This window comes from Trachypithecus francoisi, unplaced genomic scaffold, assembly GCF_009764315.1.
Source record: "Trachypithecus francoisi isolate TF-2019V2 unplaced genomic scaffold, Tfra_2.0 Lachesis_group13, whole genome shotgun sequence".
In the NCBI taxonomy this organism is placed as follows: domain Eukaryota; kingdom Metazoa; phylum Chordata; class Mammalia; order Primates; family Cercopithecidae; genus Trachypithecus; species Trachypithecus francoisi.
Window position 1 is genome coordinate 4,900,197 of NW_022681458.1, and position 18,811 is coordinate 4,919,007.

General features: G+C 40.7%; 1 protein-coding gene and 1 long non-coding RNA gene across 3 annotated transcripts in view; one reads left to right on the plus strand and one right to left on the minus strand.

Moving 5' to 3' along the window:
• Positions 1–215: 215 nt before the first annotated feature.
• On the minus strand, positions 216–15,013 carry COPS8 (COP9 signalosome subunit 8). Of its 2 annotated transcripts, XM_033229785.1 has the most exons (9): positions 14,289–14,887; positions 13,583–13,647; positions 13,189–13,259; positions 11,737–11,785; positions 10,426–10,558; positions 6,231–6,338; positions 4,535–4,597; positions 3,457–3,504; positions 216–2,684 (listed from the first exon to the last, which is right to left on the minus strand). In XM_033229785.1, coding segments are annotated over exons 3-9 (483 nt in total). In that variant the 5' UTR covers positions 13,191–13,259; positions 13,583–13,647; positions 14,289–14,887; the 3' UTR covers positions 216–2,604. The 2 variants fall into 2 exon arrangements, with proteins under 2 accessions (XP_033085676.1, XP_033085675.1); XM_033229784.1 differs by lacking the exon at positions 13,583–13,647 and having other exon boundaries at positions 14,289–15,013.
• Positions 14,490–18,811, plus strand: part of LOC117094338 — a 28,729-nt gene continuing 24,407 nt past the window's right edge. The window contains exons 1-2 of the long non-coding RNA XR_004441509.1: positions 14,490–14,695; positions 15,623–16,182. This is a non-coding gene — a long non-coding RNA (uncharacterized LOC117094338). The remainder of the gene's footprint in view (positions 14,696–15,622; positions 16,183–18,811) is intronic.

Genomic DNA, 18,811 nt, shown 5'->3' on the forward strand with positions numbered 1-18,811 from the left:
CAAACTTGTAGAGATATTCAATGGATCCGGAGCACGGTGCTGTCAGGCTACACTTGTACGCAGATTGCTGGCTCAGAAAGAGCCCGAGCACAAAGATAGGCTGATGGATGTACCGGACGTATTTTATGCTCAATCTCATTTTCTTACTCTGTGGTCTCAACAGCATTGATATATATTTCCACGATCCCTTGTTTCATTAAGAGCTGCAAGTACTGTTTTTCTAATTTTTATCTTTATTAGGTGGAATTTTCCAGCATGAGCTTTTTGACTACCCTACAGGTTCAATTTCTGTGGCTTTCGACATTGGTAGGATATCAATTTGTCCTGAAAACTGGTAATAAAGGGAAGTGAAATCAAGCACTTAGCTTGCCTTATACAGTGAAAAAGTTATTAAAAATACACACATATACAAATATTTCATGCTCAAACTGTCTTATTTTTACATGGCCTGTGGAAATCCCTTCAAGTTGGCTTGTATAAACCTTTGACAGAATCCCAAGTCTTTAAGAGCTTCCTTGAATCCTGGACGTCTTGTAGCAGATATGAACCTGTATACTTACTGCCGTGGACCTATTAGCTGTTTTACAAATAAGTTCTTATTCCTTTTAATTGCAAATGAAAATGAAAGAACTCAATCTGGATACTAGTGGTGCTCATGGTTACTGAACTGTAATTACCCTAGACCTTTTCATGTAGACAGGAGTGGGAAATATTTACTGTTTACCAATAAAAAGAAAGCATATAATGAGGTTTTCATGTCAAATTTAAGATGACTGAGGTCTAAGGTTACATGATTACTAATCTATAATATACTTTTAATAATAATGGTATCAAGATTTTGTGAAATTAATCATGAAAAACCACATTCATTAATCTAAGATTTTTTTTCTCCTTAGTGTATATCCTACTGACAATGTAACATTGAAATACTGTGTTTGAGTTATCTGAGATTATTTTTTCTCCATGTAGTAGTTCACTGTCCTCTCCTTCCTCTCTAGGGAACTATTTTATTCATTTTGTATATATCCCCCAATTGCTTCATTTTGAATTATAAGGAAATATGTACATATATATAATTGTAATCATTCTCCTTTTGTTACCCTCAAAATAACCAGATAAACTACATGTGCTTTCTATGTTCTCTCTCTGAAGATCATTCCGGTTTAGTAGAGAGATCTTCACTCCTTTTACACTTGCGTAGTCTACACTGTTGTTTATTCAAACAATTCCCTATTAATGAACATTTGGATTGACTCTAATCTACTTTTAAAAAATAACCAGGAATACAGTTTGTACTTAATATCTGGAAGTTAAAAAAACTGGCACTGTCATTCTCTTGACCACTCTACTGATCCTCTGACTTCTTAAATTTCCATTTCCTCAACCGTAAAACAAGGAATTGTAATATGACTTACCTATCCGGGTTAAATAAAATTGCAATTCAAAAAGTATTTCCATATATGTTAAGAAAAACTGAAACAGCCACTAAAATGCATTTAAAATAAATAAATTATGTAATTATCACCACAAAGATTCACCATACAGCTCATTTCTATTTAAGAGATTCATATTGAGACAATGACAAAATAGACTGTGTCCACAGAAAGATCGAGAGAGTGAAATTTCCAGAAACTATCTTAGATGAAATAGTTGAAGAATTCAGTTAAATATTTATTGAACAAATGCGGAATAAATGAACTAAGGGCTGTTACAACCTGAAGTTCCAACAAACAACTTCAAATATTCAGAGGGCTGTCACACACAGAATGAAAGACTTGCTCAGTATTTCTCCAAAGGGCAGAACTTGAGCCAAGGGATAAATACAAGCAACCAATGGGCTGCAGGATAGTTGTACAAAGTGTATCCTGTATCTTCATAGCTTCTTTGCCCACACAATGCATTCCACACTTGTTTTCCCTTCTAAAAGGAGACAGCACAAGTTAATACATCTCATGAATGTCTTAAATAAGTTGCATTTTCATGGCAAGCCCTCCACTGCCAGCAATGGATATACTCACACTATTGGAAAAAATCTAAAGTCAACAAACTGGTTTAGTATGGAAATAGTCTATTTGTTCCTCAGCTATGTTTCTGTATTTTACATTAGTGGCTCTCAGGAGGTGGGGGTGAAAAGAGAGCATGTTCTCCAAAGAGCGTGAATCATAATCCCCAGGGATCCCGATACTGTGCCTGGGGACAGTCTTGCTTCAAGTCCAAATGAGTCATGACAATTATCAACCAATGGTACAGGTAAGAGTGTGGCATGTGCTGGGGCAGACAAAAGACAGTTGACAAACACTATTCTACAGGAAACAGGAAATCTTATTTTATGAGTCACCAGAAAACAAATTAACTGTAATACTGACGGGCTCCATCCAGATTATTAAGTATTACAAAATGAGAACTGTTTCAACAACTATTCAGCATAATGTTTAAGGACGAAATGTATACAGTATATTTTATATTCTATATGTATTTTATCACATACTCAGTAAGGAATGCTGAGGTGCTTAAGCCATCCAATAAACTGAAAATACAAACTTTACATTTCGATATTTGTCAGTATACAGGATTCTGAAGATGAATCTTGAACTCAGTGATAAATCAGTTTTCAAGGAAAGCCACATAATCCGTCAGTCTGGCTAACTGCTGTTCATTGGGTATTGGGGGAACTGGAGCAGGCTCTGTACATTAAAGAAATGAACACACTTCAAGTTAGATACCACTGTAACAAAGCTTTGGCCCCAACACCTATCTCCCCTAATGCCTTCAATTTTTAATAGTAAGTTAACTTTCTTAGATTTGTCCTGGTTTTAGACAAAATCTTACATCATAGAGCCTTGGACATTTTTGAAAAGCAAGTCAAGAAGTCTCAACTTTTATGAGTATGGTTTTACCTAACTGGTAGTAAAGGCATGTCTGATGATGTTGTTATTGAAGTATTCTATGCAAAGGTTAAAGACACTTTTATCAAGCGACATCTCGTTTAAAAGATCACAGCTCTTCTTGAAAACATCCCTACTTATGAAACATTAAATTCAAGAAATAATTAGCAGGCCTACCATGCCCCAGGCTTCATTGAAGAATATTAAATTGTCAATGAACCAAAAAAAAAAAAAAAACCCACAAAGAACCTCAAGGAATTTACATCCCAACATTGAAGTTGCTACATGTCAGCCTCAGGATGCCTTCTGAATGACAGTGCTGGTGAGCAGCTCTGGCGGGCCTCCCCAGCATGAGAGGAAGAAGGCTCTGCAGCTGGCCCAGAGGAGGCAAGCTCTGGGGAGCCCAGTTCCACTCTCGTGACCAGATGTATTATTACACGTGTGCAATTCAACCTCTGTTCACAAGGTAAGAAATAGATACACGCACTCACACACACATACATATATATACTACAAAAAAGAAATCAGGAACAATGAGCCATTTTAAAAATGTGCATATGAAAATACATACCTGATAAGGGAATAAACTTGTTAAAGGAAACGTCCAGGGCCCCTGCAACTAAATTAAAAAAAAAAAAAGTACAGCTCACTTTACAAAAGTCATTGTAAAGACCTTTCATAGAACATGCGATTTTCAGCACAACATGCATTTATGGCCATTTATTTCTCAAACAGGGATAATAACTGTCCTCTATTATAAGTCTTCATTATGTTACTCTTCCCCACTATCTCACTTGACTGGGATCATGTCTTCCCACTCTTTGTAACTCAAAGGGCTGAGCACATTGAGAATCCTTTACTGTACGTTCAACAATGTCTAAACGTAGGCATTCCGAGTAGGTGGAAGGAAATTTGGGTTGACGTGGATGCAGGCGGGTTTATGGAAGTGGGCATTAAGCCTGGCTCTAAAGACCTGGCAGAAAAGGCCACTCCTGGTCAGCAGAAGGAAGAGAAACTATCAGGCAGGAATGAGTGTGGCTCACTTCCAACAGCAAGACTGAGGGGCTGGGAATTCAGATAATGACAACAAGGGCAGGTCACAGAAATTAAGGCCTTAAAAGGAGGGCTAGAGAAGTTAACTCTGTGAAAGTGGAAGCCACAGGAAAAGTGCCCGTATGACTTGAGAGCAAGCAGAAAAGGGGGGCAGTTGAATATTTAAGCTTTTTTAAAAATACAGACAACAGTTTGGATATGAAGGATAAGCTCAGTTACAAATGGCTCCATAAGATGGAGATTAATATTTAGTAAAACCTACGGTGTAAGAAGGACCATGAAACACCTATATAAAATCATTTATATACAGGAAATACATTTTTAAGAGTTTAAACTAGCTGATCCCTTTCTACCCTGTCTACTATGCTTTATTTAAAATGTGTTATTTCCATCATTAGAAATAACTGACATTAGAAAATAAATCATGATCTTTAAAAGATTCTTTCTACCCTGTCGACGCTTTATTTAAAATGAGTTATTTCCATTATGTTAGTATAGCAGAATTTTATATCCAATTATCAAAAATCAAAGCCTGAAAACCTGAAGCAGTCTTAGAAGAGTTCAATGCTGCATAAATGTGTGAAAGCTCCACCTACCTGGCTTTCTGGGCAGAACCATTCTTGTGGTGGAATCAGCTTGCCATCCTTGTTCTAATATACCTAAAAAAGTGTATTATACATAAAGATGCGGAAAGAATAAAACACCCCACAAAATCCAAAACTTGTCCATGACATTAGTTGTACAGAAGACCTGATGTGTTTAGTATAACCCACCATATGCATTTTTACTAGAAAGGTATATCACAAAGAGCATGGAAACTTATTATTGAAATATTTCTGAAACAGGTATCAAAGCCTCATTTTACTCTATTAGGCTGCTATAATCATTAAAAGATGGTTAGTTTTCTGTCAAGAATACATTATAGTATTAACCTAATCAGTATTATTTAAAGCAAACATAAGGAAAACTCATATAGTGCCTTTTGTGATCATCATATCAGTAATAACAAAAACGGCAATAATAAAAACAGCTTCCATATACAGAAGGTTTACCTGTAGGTATCAGACTACGTGCTTTTATAGGGATAATTTCATGTAACCACCACAACTCTATGAAGTGGGATACAGGGCCATCATTTGACAGGTATGGAAAATGAAGTTGAGGGAATTCAAGTGATTTGTTCTAAGTCACACAGGCACTAGCATCAGGGATGGGTGGTACCAGGATTCACATCCAGGTGGTCAGCTGAGAGTGTGAACTCTGAAGTATTTTATATATAGAAAATAAATGACGGATCAATTTTAAGAGCCAAAAGAATAAATAAAAGTATTTAATAACTTAGTATAAGAACTTTCATTAACCTATCTTCATGTATCTAGAACTATGCTAGGCCCTGGAAATTTAGGATGTGGTGCTTGATGGAGCTCATATTGTAGCTGGAGAATCAAAAATGTCAACCATGGTAAAACAATGCAACAAGGTGTATACAATATTCTTTTTTTGTTTTTGTTTTTTTTGAGACGGAGTCTCACTCTGTTGCCCAGGCTGGAATGCAGTGGCATAGTCTCGGCTCACTGCAACCTCCGCCTGCCAGGTTCAAATGATTCTCCTGCCTCAGCCTCCCAAGCAGCTGGGATTACAGGTGCCTAACACCATGCCCAGCTAATTTTTTGTATTTTTAGTAGAGATGGGTTTTCACCATGTTGGCCAGGCTGGTCTCGAACTCCTGACCTCATGATCCACCTGCCTTGGTCTCTCAAAGTGCTGGGATTACAGGTGTGAGCCACTGCACCCGGCCAGGTGTATACAATATTCTATAGCAACGAGCAAGAGGAAGGATTAGTCTGGGCATCAGCTGAGAAATGAAAATGCGAAGTTACATTTGGAGAGACCAGCAGGTAGGTGTGAGTGGGGAGCAAGCAAGCGCCTAGGGTATGGGTCAGAAATGGCAGGGAAAATGGGCTGAAAAGGGATGTGGGGATGATGCCGCCTTTACCAAATAAGGGCGAAATAAGGATTTCCAGATATGAGTAAAGAGGCTAATTAAGACATATTTTTGTAATCAACTGTGTGGATATTCATGCATTTGCTTGCCACAGAACTATTAATATGCTTGACTGCAGGGTGCCTGCTGGGTGTTCCACAACACCTGTTTCATATCACCTCTCAAAAAACACTGCCTGGACTCCAAAAGCATATTCTGTTTCAAGCGTTTCAGAGGAGATTGTGAACCTACAATTCACACTTGTATTTTCCATTTTCCTTGTAAAGTAAAAAGTAAGCCAAAAATACCTTTCACAGCCTCTTCTACAGGAAGTCCAACAAAGGCTGCAAAATCATCAGCGATGATTGAAGTATACGCTTGAGAGACCAGGGCGAAGGCGCGTCTCCTTGTTGCATCTATTGTGGGAGTGGAGGGTTGGCAAAGAGTGAACCAGGGGAGCAGGTATTTTCAAAACACATCGCTATATCACACCACTGTCCTTGTCCAGTTTTCACAAGCAAGACCAGATGAACCCAAAGATTTCTGTGCCTATAGATACAAATATATATGTCCAGTATGTAAAGGGGGTTCAAATATTACTGAATAAAAAAATATATTTCTTACACTTCTTCTCGGATGAAAAATCTCAGATAATGAAAATTACAAAGATGGAAAAGGGTTACTAAACACAAGGCTCTAACCCTAAGAAAATACAGTTCGTTTACGTAATGGGGGTATAAATGTACTTATTTTATTCACAAATGCTGTAATCAAAGCAGCAGAAAACTGATTTGTATCAGCTGTCCTTTTCAAAAACGTCTCTAATACAGGACCACACCTGGGAGTCACGGAACAGATCCAGTAACTGGGGCACTCTTCAAGTCTGCATCAAACTCTTGACTGAATTAAGGTTCAAACTCCTAAAATTCCCACCCTGAAAGAATGAGTCTAAGAAGAGACTGCCAAACAACACCAGCAACAAAAACTTTCCTGAAAATGGCATTTAGGATTGTCCCCTGGCTCACATACCCACATAAATCAATTCAGGAGTGATGCGGAGTTGAGCACTGTGGAACCAGCTGGCCTTTCTTCCTGTGCAGTGCTTTGTGGTAACGCAAGAGCTCCTCCACCTGGCTGTCCACATGCTTAGGAAATATTCTGGATCTTACTTTCCATATTTAATAGGCCAGTGGACATATGTAAAACAAACACCCTAACGTATTTAAAATCTTCTCTCCATTCCTGGGACATTGTCAAACTACACCAATTCCCTCAGATACCCTTTGTGCCAAACTAGTCCACTGGCTCTCAGACAAGTCTTACACCTTCTCCCACCGGGGCTTTTGGTTTACGCTGTTCCGTGGCCTGAAATGCCCTCCTGTCTGCGCTCTACCATTCCTAAGTCTGTTTATAATTCATTACGATCTCTGCCCTTCTCTAAACTCAGCAGTATCGTTTACACTTCTACTTTAACAAGCAACTTTCCACCTACGCGGCAGACACTGTTCCACCTACCCGCTTCTTTTCAATTCTATTCCAAACTTCTCAACAGGAAGGGCTATCTCTTATCTTTATAGTCCCCCAAACATCTAGCATCTCCAGTGAAATCTATGCCAAATACATGCTTGTTGACGGTATCACAAGGACCAAAATGGGGCACAACTCCAACACTCAGGCTTTGTTTTCTCAGATTCCTTAAAAACTGCTGACACTCCCGTGCCTTCCCTTCATACTGAGCCTGACATCCTCTCCAGCTTTCACTCAGCCACTGTCTGTCCGCTCTTCCTTCTGTGGCTTTACACTTATTATTGTAGGTTCCTTCCTTCCTTTAACCAGCCTGTAACCTAACAGACTTTACAACACCAAGACACGTTTTCTATTAAGGCTGCAGACATTCAATGGAAAAGAACTGAGCCAACAATGGAAAAGAAATATATTTTTTTTAGAGAAACAAAAGTATACACCATAAAACTATATTCATTTGGTAAGCCAACCATATTTCAAAAACATTTACTTCAGTTCAAATATTCTGATCATATTTTTAGAGTGGGGAATAAAACAGGAATACAATAAGAATGGAGGAGATAAACAAAAGGGAGAGAAAAGTAAAAAGATATAACTGGAAAAGGAAAGAAAAACATGCAATGGGAGGCAGAAGTGAGTTGACGAAGCAAAAATAAAGGCTAAGTGTTCTTAGTCTCAGAAGCTGCAATATCCACTTGGCATGAATCACATCTACATTCCAACTAGTCACTCTGTGATCCCCAAGTTGTGAAATCTGTAACCTCAGGCCCCAGAATGACATGCTGGAAAGTGGAATAAATTGAGCCAGCACCTAATATCTGTGGTAGTTGTTGATGGAACACATTTTTGGTGAAAACAGAAATGCTAACAGAACGCAAATTCAGTTGTTCAACAAATACTCAAGTGCCGCTCATCCATCTCTGCCTCTGCTGGAGACAGAAGGGAAGAGGAGCTAGTCACTCCCATCCTTTCGAATCCTCTTGTCTTTCCCAGCCATGCTGTAAGCCAGGGAGGCTGGCCACCAATGCTTGTGGCACCTGAGCTCTCCTGCTTTGGCAAAGGGGGGTCTATCAGGTCACAGGCTGGGAAAGGTCAGGGAATTTACTTCCCATGTCCCTTCCCTGCCTTGCTCCAGCTGACCTTCTGTATCCATCCTATGGGGCAGCCCCAGAAACACCGGCCCCTCGCCTTGCCCTTTCAGGCCTCAGATGAGAATGGCTACTGTCTCCCTAGTTCCTGGGTACTTCCTCAGCCCTTGTTTCCTGCAAAAATACTTTTCGCTAGCTTCTCTTCAGTTAAGTCATTTTCAGTTTTCTAGTAGGACTGTGCCTAATTTAGAATAGAATGGAAAGAGATCTTAGCTAGAAAATAAGTTTCTAATATGTTAAGAAGCAAAATGTTAAATTCATCAGTAAGACCAATCTGTTAAGAGACTATCCTGCCCTGGCTGCATTTTACAAAGGAAACCACAGTACCATTCATGAATCTGGAGATTTGCAAAAGTCTCAGGATATGTTCAGGAATATTGTAGTACTTTAGAATAATGTCCATGATTATATATTAACTCATTTATAACCTGAAAAAGTCCTACTTCTAACCACATTTCACAAAGGAGGAAAATGAGACACTGAGGAGTCACCCCAGTAAGGGAAAGAATCAGAATTTAAACTCCAGAAGCACGGATCCAGAGTTCAAACTCCCACATGGTATGCTGAATAGCCTTTCCTGGGTCTACTGAACTTCTTTCCAGCAATTCTCATTCTCATGGAATTCAGTGAGAGGAGGCTCTGGGAAGGAGTAAAACTACAGACCCGACCGTGCACAACAGAATGCTTGCTGAATGAGTAAAGAGCCCCAAGCCCAGCCCTGCCAATGAACCCGCTGTGTAACACTGGGAAAAGGCACATGGCCTGTGACTGCACCAGCACAATCACAAGGCTGAATCACAAGGATACTACGAAAGTCCACTGTAACACCAATTCCTCAGGCCTTGTATGAAGAGGAAATTTCCGGTGCTACTTTCTGAAACTGCCCCTGCTATACCTGTGCAATCTTCTTCCACACTCCTCCCTTCCCATCTGCCTGCCTGCCTTAGGATTCTGCTCATTTCATTCACATTTAAAGAAGCTGCCTCCTGTTTTGTCACTTACATTGTTCCGTTTTACGATGCTAAGAATTTTACCATTCCAAGGGAATTATGTGCATCTCAGAAACAATCTTTGCTGTCTGCTGCCCTGTAAAGCTGATATCCCTTAGCAAAATGATGAACAGTTACTAAAAAATTCCTGCTCCCTGACTTCCTCCACAGCAGGAGGACATAGAGTGAAGGTGGATATTAACTGTGGAAGTAAGGGTAACAGTAAGAAATAAGAGTACACAACATAAAACAAGATTATACAATTTTATAAAGAGTGAACCAGGATGACTGGAGGCAAATGTTAAGCGTGGGAGAACGTCGAGAGGCAGGGAATGAGATTTTATTGTGGGATCAGTGCTCTGTCACACCAGGCTTGTGATCTTTCAAAGCAATTAAAAATGCATTTGAGCATCTATGTATTAAACTGATTAGTTACAAAATCCAGAAGCTTAAGACAACACCTATCAAAGGCTAAGGCTGACAAAATTCAAAGAGCAGTCTCTATTTTCACATCTCTACAAACCCATACCTTAAACTTGTTAGAATATTAAAAGATCTCATTTTAATAGCAAAAACAAAAACAAAAACAAAACAAAACTTAAAACTGACGAGCAGTTTCTATATAGAATTAAGAAACAACACAGGCAGAGGAGCCAATGTAATCTCAAGCAACAAAAAATGAAGCAGCATGATGAGGGCAAATCTAAACAATTTTGAAAACTGCTCTTTTCACCTATCAAAAATATCTACTTAAACACACACCACTGATGATTACTTCAACACTGCAGCACTCACGGACTAAGTCTCATCTAATTTCATTTTTAATCACAAAAAAACACTACCTCTAAGTGCTTCCATAATTGGCTGGACCGACTCAGACCACTGGTGAGCGTTGATGGTTGTATAGATCCCAGGGAAATCTCTCTGCCAGATTCTTTGTCCTACTGACCAAATTCCCCCAAGTTCAGAATTTGCCTGTAATAAATATTATTGCCTTAGAGGGTATTCACTCTGTAAATGTACCAATGATTGTATCTTAAAACAAAATACCAGAAATGATACAAAAACTTGTTAGCTACATCATTAAAACCTAATTCAACATTTATTTTAAAAGATGCAATTACTTTTTCAGCCCAATCACTATCAAAAGGGTTTTTAAACACTATGAGCAGTAAGGTAAAATTTATCTGTAGGCCTGATACACATTTTTACTTACAACAGCAAATTAAGGCATGAGAAAGTAGTCCAAAACCATTTCAGAATTAAGCCTGGGGACTAATTAGCTTAAGCATTGTTTTTAAAGATGCTGTCTTTGTATTTCATAGATATATTATGTATGTATATTTAGGTCAAAAGTAATAGCAAAATGGTTAACAATAGAGAATGTCAATCTAAGATGTCACACATTGTAGCCTCTCTAAGGACAGAGTTTCCACTAATATCACTGAAACTTATGTGCATAATTTATAGTTGATCTTTATTTAGCCAAAGAAGTTGAGGAATATTTCAATCTTACTTAACAGGATGTGTGAGAAAAAAAAAAAAAGTAAAAATACTAATCTGATCTCTTGATGAATATTGACAATGAACAAAAGTTCAGATGAATTCTTGGTAATATCCTGAGAATGTTAAAAATTTCACTTTACGCTCATGTTAGACACATGGAATCATCTGACATTAAAATTTTACTTCATTCCACTTTGGAAGAACTTTTTCACAGGCTATTTCTTCTAATCTCCCATCCAAAATAAGAAATTAAAAATCCTAATTAGCAAAAATAATCTTATTGCTGTGAATCATTCTTAGAATATTCTTGTAAACAATGGCAGTTTCAAAATAAGTAACCACCTCGGCTGCTTCCGCCACCTCCAGGACCTTCCTTCATCTAAACTGGCTCCGCTGTTTAACTAGGGAAGCTGCACATAGAAGTGTCTCAAGAAATCTAATCAGTAGGAACTGGGCACAAATTCTACATCATCCCAGCAAAATTCAAATTTCTGACTAGAGGACTCGGAAGATTTATTTTGAATCCTTAATACTAGTTTGATGACTACTTCTAGGACGTCATACAGAAAACAGAAACTTATAAAAGGTTGCCATTTAAGGGAATGTCATTACATTAAAGCAGTAAGGCAGGTTTAAAGGATACTTACAGATTTTATAGCAGGTGGTATTCTTTTCCAAAGATATCTTGCATTATTCCTAATTTACGCCACCACAAAGAAGAATAATCGATTAAAAACATAATCATCTCCGTAAATGTTAAAAACTCTCAGGTCCCAAGGCAAACATTCAGAAGTAGACTTTATGTAACACAAAGTCAAATTTAGTGTTATATGAATTTGTTTTGGGGAAACAATAGTAGTTTTCCAGATAAAAAGGACATGAAATATTTTTACCAAAGTAATATTTTGCCATTTCTAGTGAACTTTTTCAAAATAATAATCCATATCCTAAATTAAGGCAACAGCACACTAAAAACACGAGGACGTATAGAACGGCCCAAATGATTTATTCGGATATAAAAGTAAACAAACGTATGTACTATGAAGGCTCCAGCACTTCCTGACAATAAGCACAGTGCACAACACTTCTCTCCCTGTCACAGTCCCTCCTACCAGCGGGTACAAAGCTTCCGAGGCAGGAGTTTGTATGGGTTTGGAGGCTTGAACTACGACAAACATATAAGGATAGTTTTACAAAAAATAAAAAAAAAACTTACATGTGTAATAAAAATTTCAATTTAGTTTTTAGAAAGATATAAAAGAAAGGTTTTGGAACAATTTAAAATAAAATTTTATCAGGAATGATCAGTGAGTCTACAGGAGAACTACAGGAGTTTTTTTTTTTTTTTTTTTTTTGCACAGTTATGCTTTCTTTTTGAGACAGGGTCTCACTTTGGTCGCCCAGGCTGCAGTGCAGTGGCGCAATATCGGCTCACTGCAGCCTCGACTTTCTGGGCTCAGGTAATTCTCCCCTCCTCAGCCTCCCAGGTCGCTGGGATCAGAGGCACGCGCAACCACATCCAGCTAATTTTTTGTATTTTTAGAACAGATAGGGTTTCACTATAATCCCCAGGCTGGTCTCAAACTCCTGGACTCAAGCCATCCACTTGCCTCGGTCTCCCAGAGTGCTGGGATTACAGGCGTGTGCCACCACGCCTGGCCTAGCATAGTTATGCTTTCTGACTTTTCCATGTGAACGTGAAATAGGAATAATTAAAAATAAAAAAAAACTTTCAAGAAATCTCATACATGTTCATAATGAATCTCTTGGCTGCAATCTTCTCTTTCCACTTCTTTTGTTTTATTAATATGAAGTAAATAGAGATCATAAAAGTATTTTAAAAAGACAAAGATTAAATGAATTTACTGACATATTTCTCATAATAAATGGAAATGTTTTCTAGAAAGTATATATAAGACAATGACGACCTAATCATAATTCATTAAGCTATGATTCAATAGGAAATAGATGTAATAGTTATTACAATAAAAGAGGTAGCTCGTTGCGCCTATGTCTGGTGGTGCTACTTCAGGGCAGAAATATTTCCATATAACTTTTGAGAAACCTGCTGCTCTTGGCTTTAGGTTAAACGTACTTACATGTCATTATGGAGCAAATATAAAGCTAGAAGCTGACCATACACTGGGGGTGTAGCAATTCCTCCAGGGGCCTAGAAGGCCAAAAATGAAAACAAAACAAAACAACACAAAATTTAAAAAACCTCATTTACCCTTTAACTTTCATTTTTGAAATAATATTTTACAAATGCTAATTAAAAAGCCTTTTTAGTCTAAGATTATAAATAATCTTATAGTCCTAGTATAGATTTAGAAACAGCTTAGAAAAGTATTAAACACGAAAATCCTGAGTATTAAGTTTATATTCGTCATCAGCTTTGATTTATCTCCCTTTGGGCCTGTTTCTCTATACATTCAAGAATATGTAAGCGGATCCCCTTCCCCAGTTCTCAAATTCCCATTTAAATGATCTTACTAGTATAAGAAACAATTTCGACAGATTCCTGAAGCATTCTGATTCTGCCCATTACATCAAGCGTCCTGAATAAGAGACAGAAAATCACCACAGCTGCGTTGCAAAGACAATTCTTTCAATTTTAACTCAACTGGGAAGTATCTATTAGTGAGCTGCTTCTTCTGGATGTTGTCTCCTTTAGTTAATTTTAAAACTAATGATATAAACGCTTTTTCAGTGTCTAAGAAAAACGTTAACAGCTGCATAACTTTCATTTGTCTTACTAAAGACAAAATGGTAAGCTTACTTGACATTACGAGAAAGGCTCTGTGAGTTAAGGAAAGGTTACAATGGTCACGTCTTTCTTGGTGTGTGTGTGCGCTTTGGGGTGTGTGTGTTGGTGTGTGTGTGTATAAAAAGATATTTGATAAAATCCACACTACTACTCTCTCCCAACCCGATACTGGGAATGAAAGATGTCTAATTAATATGAGCTTATCGGTAGGTGCTGGAACAAAGATGCACAGGGTTTTCGGGATCACAAGCTGAAGACATATAACAAAAAGGTCCGGTGAGTTAGGGGAGACCGGGCCGCGACGGTCAGGGCTCCACACGTCCACCTCCCGCGCCCGCCCCGCGAGCCTCAGACCCCGTTACCCTGGAAACTGGTGCAGCCCCGGGGCCTAAGACTACTCCACAGTTTCTCCCAGGCAACGCAAAGGGCTACCTCGAGCTCCTGGTTCTCGCACTGATCCAGCAACTTTTTGAAACTGAAGGCACTTTCCGCCATCACCGCCACTGGCATCTTCCCGGCCGGTCTCGCCGCGGCACCTTCCGGACAGCCAAACCCCAGACCGCCCCTCGGGCGTCGCGCCCGCGATGACGTTTAAAGCCGCCGTTGCCGCCGAGCGCCCCTGCGTACCAGACCGTCAGTTCCGGCGCGCCGTCAGACATTGCCGCGGCCGGGATAGGGCGCCGCCGTTCTGGCCGGCTCTCTCGGTGCCCTGGAGGACCTGGCCGGCTTCGCTGGAAGCTGTGCTCAGAGCACACGGCCGCCCCCTGGCAGGGAGGAGTTCGTCGCACTTTTGAGGGTTCTTCACGAAGACATCCAATATATAGAAAACAACAGCAACGGTAACGCATTTTTAAATACGAAAATTGCTGGGAACACGACGGATCCTGCAGCTGCTCTGCTGTCCTGGTCAAGTCAGTGACCCTAGGGCTCCGCTCCGTGCCCTGCATACCGTAGCCGCTCACGAAACGTTCGTGAGTTCCCCGCTTTGAGGAGAGAAGCTTAAAAACTCAGAATGTAAGGTTTGAGTCTCCCCAAACCTGCTTGTTGGGTAGCGTCCCCCGCCCGGGCTCGCCCCGCACACCCCCCGACTCTGGAGCCACGCTTCTCCAGCCGGGACCCTGCCTCCTTCCGGGCTATTCTCGGAATCCCAGCCAGAGGTAATTTTTTTTTCTTTCCTGAAACGTAGAGCAGATCTGGTTACTCTTATGCACAACGCCCTAAAATCCAGGGCCCTTCCCATCGCTCAGAATTTACATCTAATTCTCAGCTGTCCCCCGGCTTGCTGTAGCCATCCTGGCCTCTTTAGTTTTAGTTTCGCACAGCGCTGATTGTTAGCGAACATTATATATTGCATATTGTTTATTAACATATTTGTTTTTTACATCCCTCACTAGACCCCCAGGAAAGAAGCTTTTGATTGTTCCCTGCTGCAAGGCTGGCTGCATAATTTGTGGGGCTCAGAGAAAAGTGCAGAGCTTCCTTGTTCAAAAAACAGAAGGAAAGTGACTTTAAGGTCATAAAATATAAAACTTTTTCTTTCCTCTCAGTTTCTCCCTTTTCATAGTGTTTTTATGGGTTATCTAATATCATTCCAAGAAAAATTTAGATTTAAATTGTTAGCATGAAGTCTACCATTCATCGTGACGTTGTGCAATGCCAGTTTTAAATACTAATATAAGTGCACTGAACTCATCTGTGGAATCACAGAAATGATACAATTTGTACTTCATAGCTTATACATGCATATGTATTTTGTTTTTTACCAGAACCACGCTGCACAAAGTGAACTTACCTGTTTTCATCGCACTTTATATGCATGAATTCTACTTCCACTCTCGACCTGGGACACACTCATGAGTAAGGAAGGACTGAAAGGCAAAAGGACTATGGACTGGCCTTTTGGCATAATCAGGTGTTTAATATAAAGAAGTGCACGAATAAGAAAAGATATGATATGTGTGATGGTTAATACTGAGCGTCAACTTGATTGGATTGAAGGATGCAAAGTATTGATCCTGGGTGTGTCCGTGAGGATGTTGCCAAAGGAGATCGACATTTGAGTCAGTGGCCTGGGAAAGGCAGATCCACTGTTAATCTAGATGGTCACCATCTAATCAGATACCAGCACAGCTAGAAATATAAAGCAGGCAGAAAAATGCGAAAAGAGTGACTGGCCTACCCTCCCAACCTCCCAGCCTACATCTTTCTCCTGTGCTGGGTGCTTCCTGCCCTGGAACATTGGACTCCAAGTTCTTCAGTTTGGGACTCGGACTGGCTCTCCTTGCTCCTCAGCTTGAAGACAGCCTATTGTGGGACTTGTGATCATGTGAGTTAATACTTAATAAACTCGTCTCTTTCTCTAGATAGATAGATAGATAGATAGATAGATAGAAAGAGATATATATCCTATTAGTTCTGTCCCTCTAGAGAACCCTAACACAATATGGTTCCTTCATGTTTCTTAAGACATCATTGCCTTCTTTCTGCCTTCAAAACAAGTTTAGGCTCTAAGGGGAAAAGCGTGGCCTTTCAGGGCTCAGCACCCAGCTCACTCAGTTGTAGATACAGCACGAATACCTTGTGCTCACTTTGAGTCTTGCTGGCCTTGCAACATCAGGGGTCCACAGGGAATTCAGTGTGCATGGTGCATTGTGAATGCTGTATGGAACATCCGTGGCCACACGTAGAGACCTGTTTCCCTGGCTCATGCTCCATTGTCTTAATGGACCTCACTTACAAACCACAAGTTTACAGATAAAATTATTAAGCATTTCAAGACAGAAACAGCCATCTTTGATTATTTTTGTGTAATCCACAACATCTCTGTGTGGAAATGATTGTTTAGTCATTCCCTGAATGGAATGTAAAGAAAAAAATAAAACACTACGGTGTTCCTCATGGAACTGCCAACATTAAATAGAAGGGCACATAAGCAGTTAGCAGAACTAGGGAGATCTTGGAGGAATAAAGCAACAGAGTTTCATCCATGGCTGCAAGGAAGGAAGGACTGAGGGTAGTATGATTGTCAGATCATTTGACAGAACTATGAAGAGCAGGATTTTGAAGCTTGTAATACTGGTCTCTAACCCTTTTGGGGCAAAGAAATATTCAATAGAAACCCTGCTTGGCAATGTGATCATTTAAAGGGAAAACTATAATGTGAAAGCTTTGGCAGGTGCTTTGGGCCTATAAGAGGTGGAAACCTACAAAGGTGGCTCTTTGCTGAATAGAAAATCCTGGTGAGGGTTTTGATACATATCACAGGTTAGAGGTGGCGATGGGGTGTCACTTAAAGGACCAAGCTGTTCTTTAGAAGACCAGTACGGGAATTTGGGAGTTGGAGCCTGAGTGCCAGAAAGGGTAGGAAGAGAGTCCTTGCAGGGCAGAGAGGAGTCTCTGGGAGCAGTTGGGGTCTAAGGTAAGACCCTGGTCTGGACACCGGAAACTCCAAGTGGCAGTGAAGCACTGAAGTGTCTTCAGGGCTGTGATGGTTGACATTCAGTTTTAAGTTGTCACTGTACTGTGCTGGCGCCACCTTTCCCCCCAGACTTTTGATGGTAAATGGGAGAAGTGAAAGGGTACAGGAAAGGGCAGTGTGGCGTAAAAGGCTGTCATTCTGGAGGTGTGACTCAGAAGAGGGATCGAGACTGGGAAGAAACAAGAAAGTCAATGAGAAGCACCCACAGGGACCCTCTATTCCTGGAGATGCTGGCGCTGTAGTGGGAAGGACTGCATTTCTCTCTGCTCTTGCAATGAGGGATGGGGTCAGCATGCTGAAGGGAGGCATGCACGGCGAAAGCTGGAGGATGGGGGTCTCAGACCCGTTACTGCCCCTGGTCTTCCCCTTGTGCAGGCGGACCCTTTTTCCATAACTCTTCTCTGGGAGAAGCACAGTGATGGACGAGGTTGGAAATTGTACCAGGATGGCTGATACAGTCTGGGTGTTTGTCCCCTCCAAGTGTCGTGTTGAAATGTGATCCCCAGTGTTGGAGGGGGCCTCATGGGAGGTGATTGGATCATGGGGATGGATCTCTCACGAATGGCTTAGTGCCATCCACTTGGTGATGAGTGAGTTTTCACTCCGGCAGTTCACATGACATCTGGTTGTTTAAAAGAACACGAAATCTCCTCCCTCTGTCTTGTTCCCTGTCTTGCCATGTGACATGTCTGCTCTGCCTTCACCTTCCACCATAATTGGAAATGTACTGAAGCTTCACCAGAAGCAAAAGCCAGCACTATGCCTCCTGTACAGCCAACAGAATCATGAGCCAAAATACACCTGTTTTCTCCATAAATTACCCAGTCTCGGGTATTTCTTTCTTTTCTTTTTTTTTGAGGCGGAGTCTCACTCTGTCGTCCGGACTGGAGTGCAGTGGCCGGATCTCAGCTCACTGCAAGCTCCGCCTCCCGGGTTTACGCCATTCTCCTGCCTCAGCCTCCCGAGGAGCTGGGACTACAGGCGCCCGCCACCTCGCCCGGCTAGTTTTTGTATTTTTTTTAGTAGAGACGGGGTTTCACCGTGTTAGCCAGGATGGTCTCGATCTCCTGACCTCGTGATCCGCCCGTCTCGGCCTCCCAAAGTGCTGGGATTACAGGCGTGAGCCACCGCACCCGGCCTAGGTATTTCTCTATAGTAACGCAAAAATGGACTAGCACAATGGCTAACTCAAAACTCTGAAATTTGATGTTTTTTGGTCCTATTTTCTACCCTTTCAAAGTTTTCTGCTCCATTTGCTCCTGGGGACTATAGAGTCATTTATTATGAGTAAGGTCCCTGAAGAAGTGATGTCACAGGGCCTCAGGTGTGCTCCCACCAGTTTCACACTGGTTGCCCATTTGCTTCGGGATCACAGTTTCCATAGTTGGGTCTACGGCTACATGATCTGTCTGATTCATGTCATGAAGAAACCACAGCAAGCGTTTCTCAAGTGGCCCATCTCCCCTCCTGGGGCTCT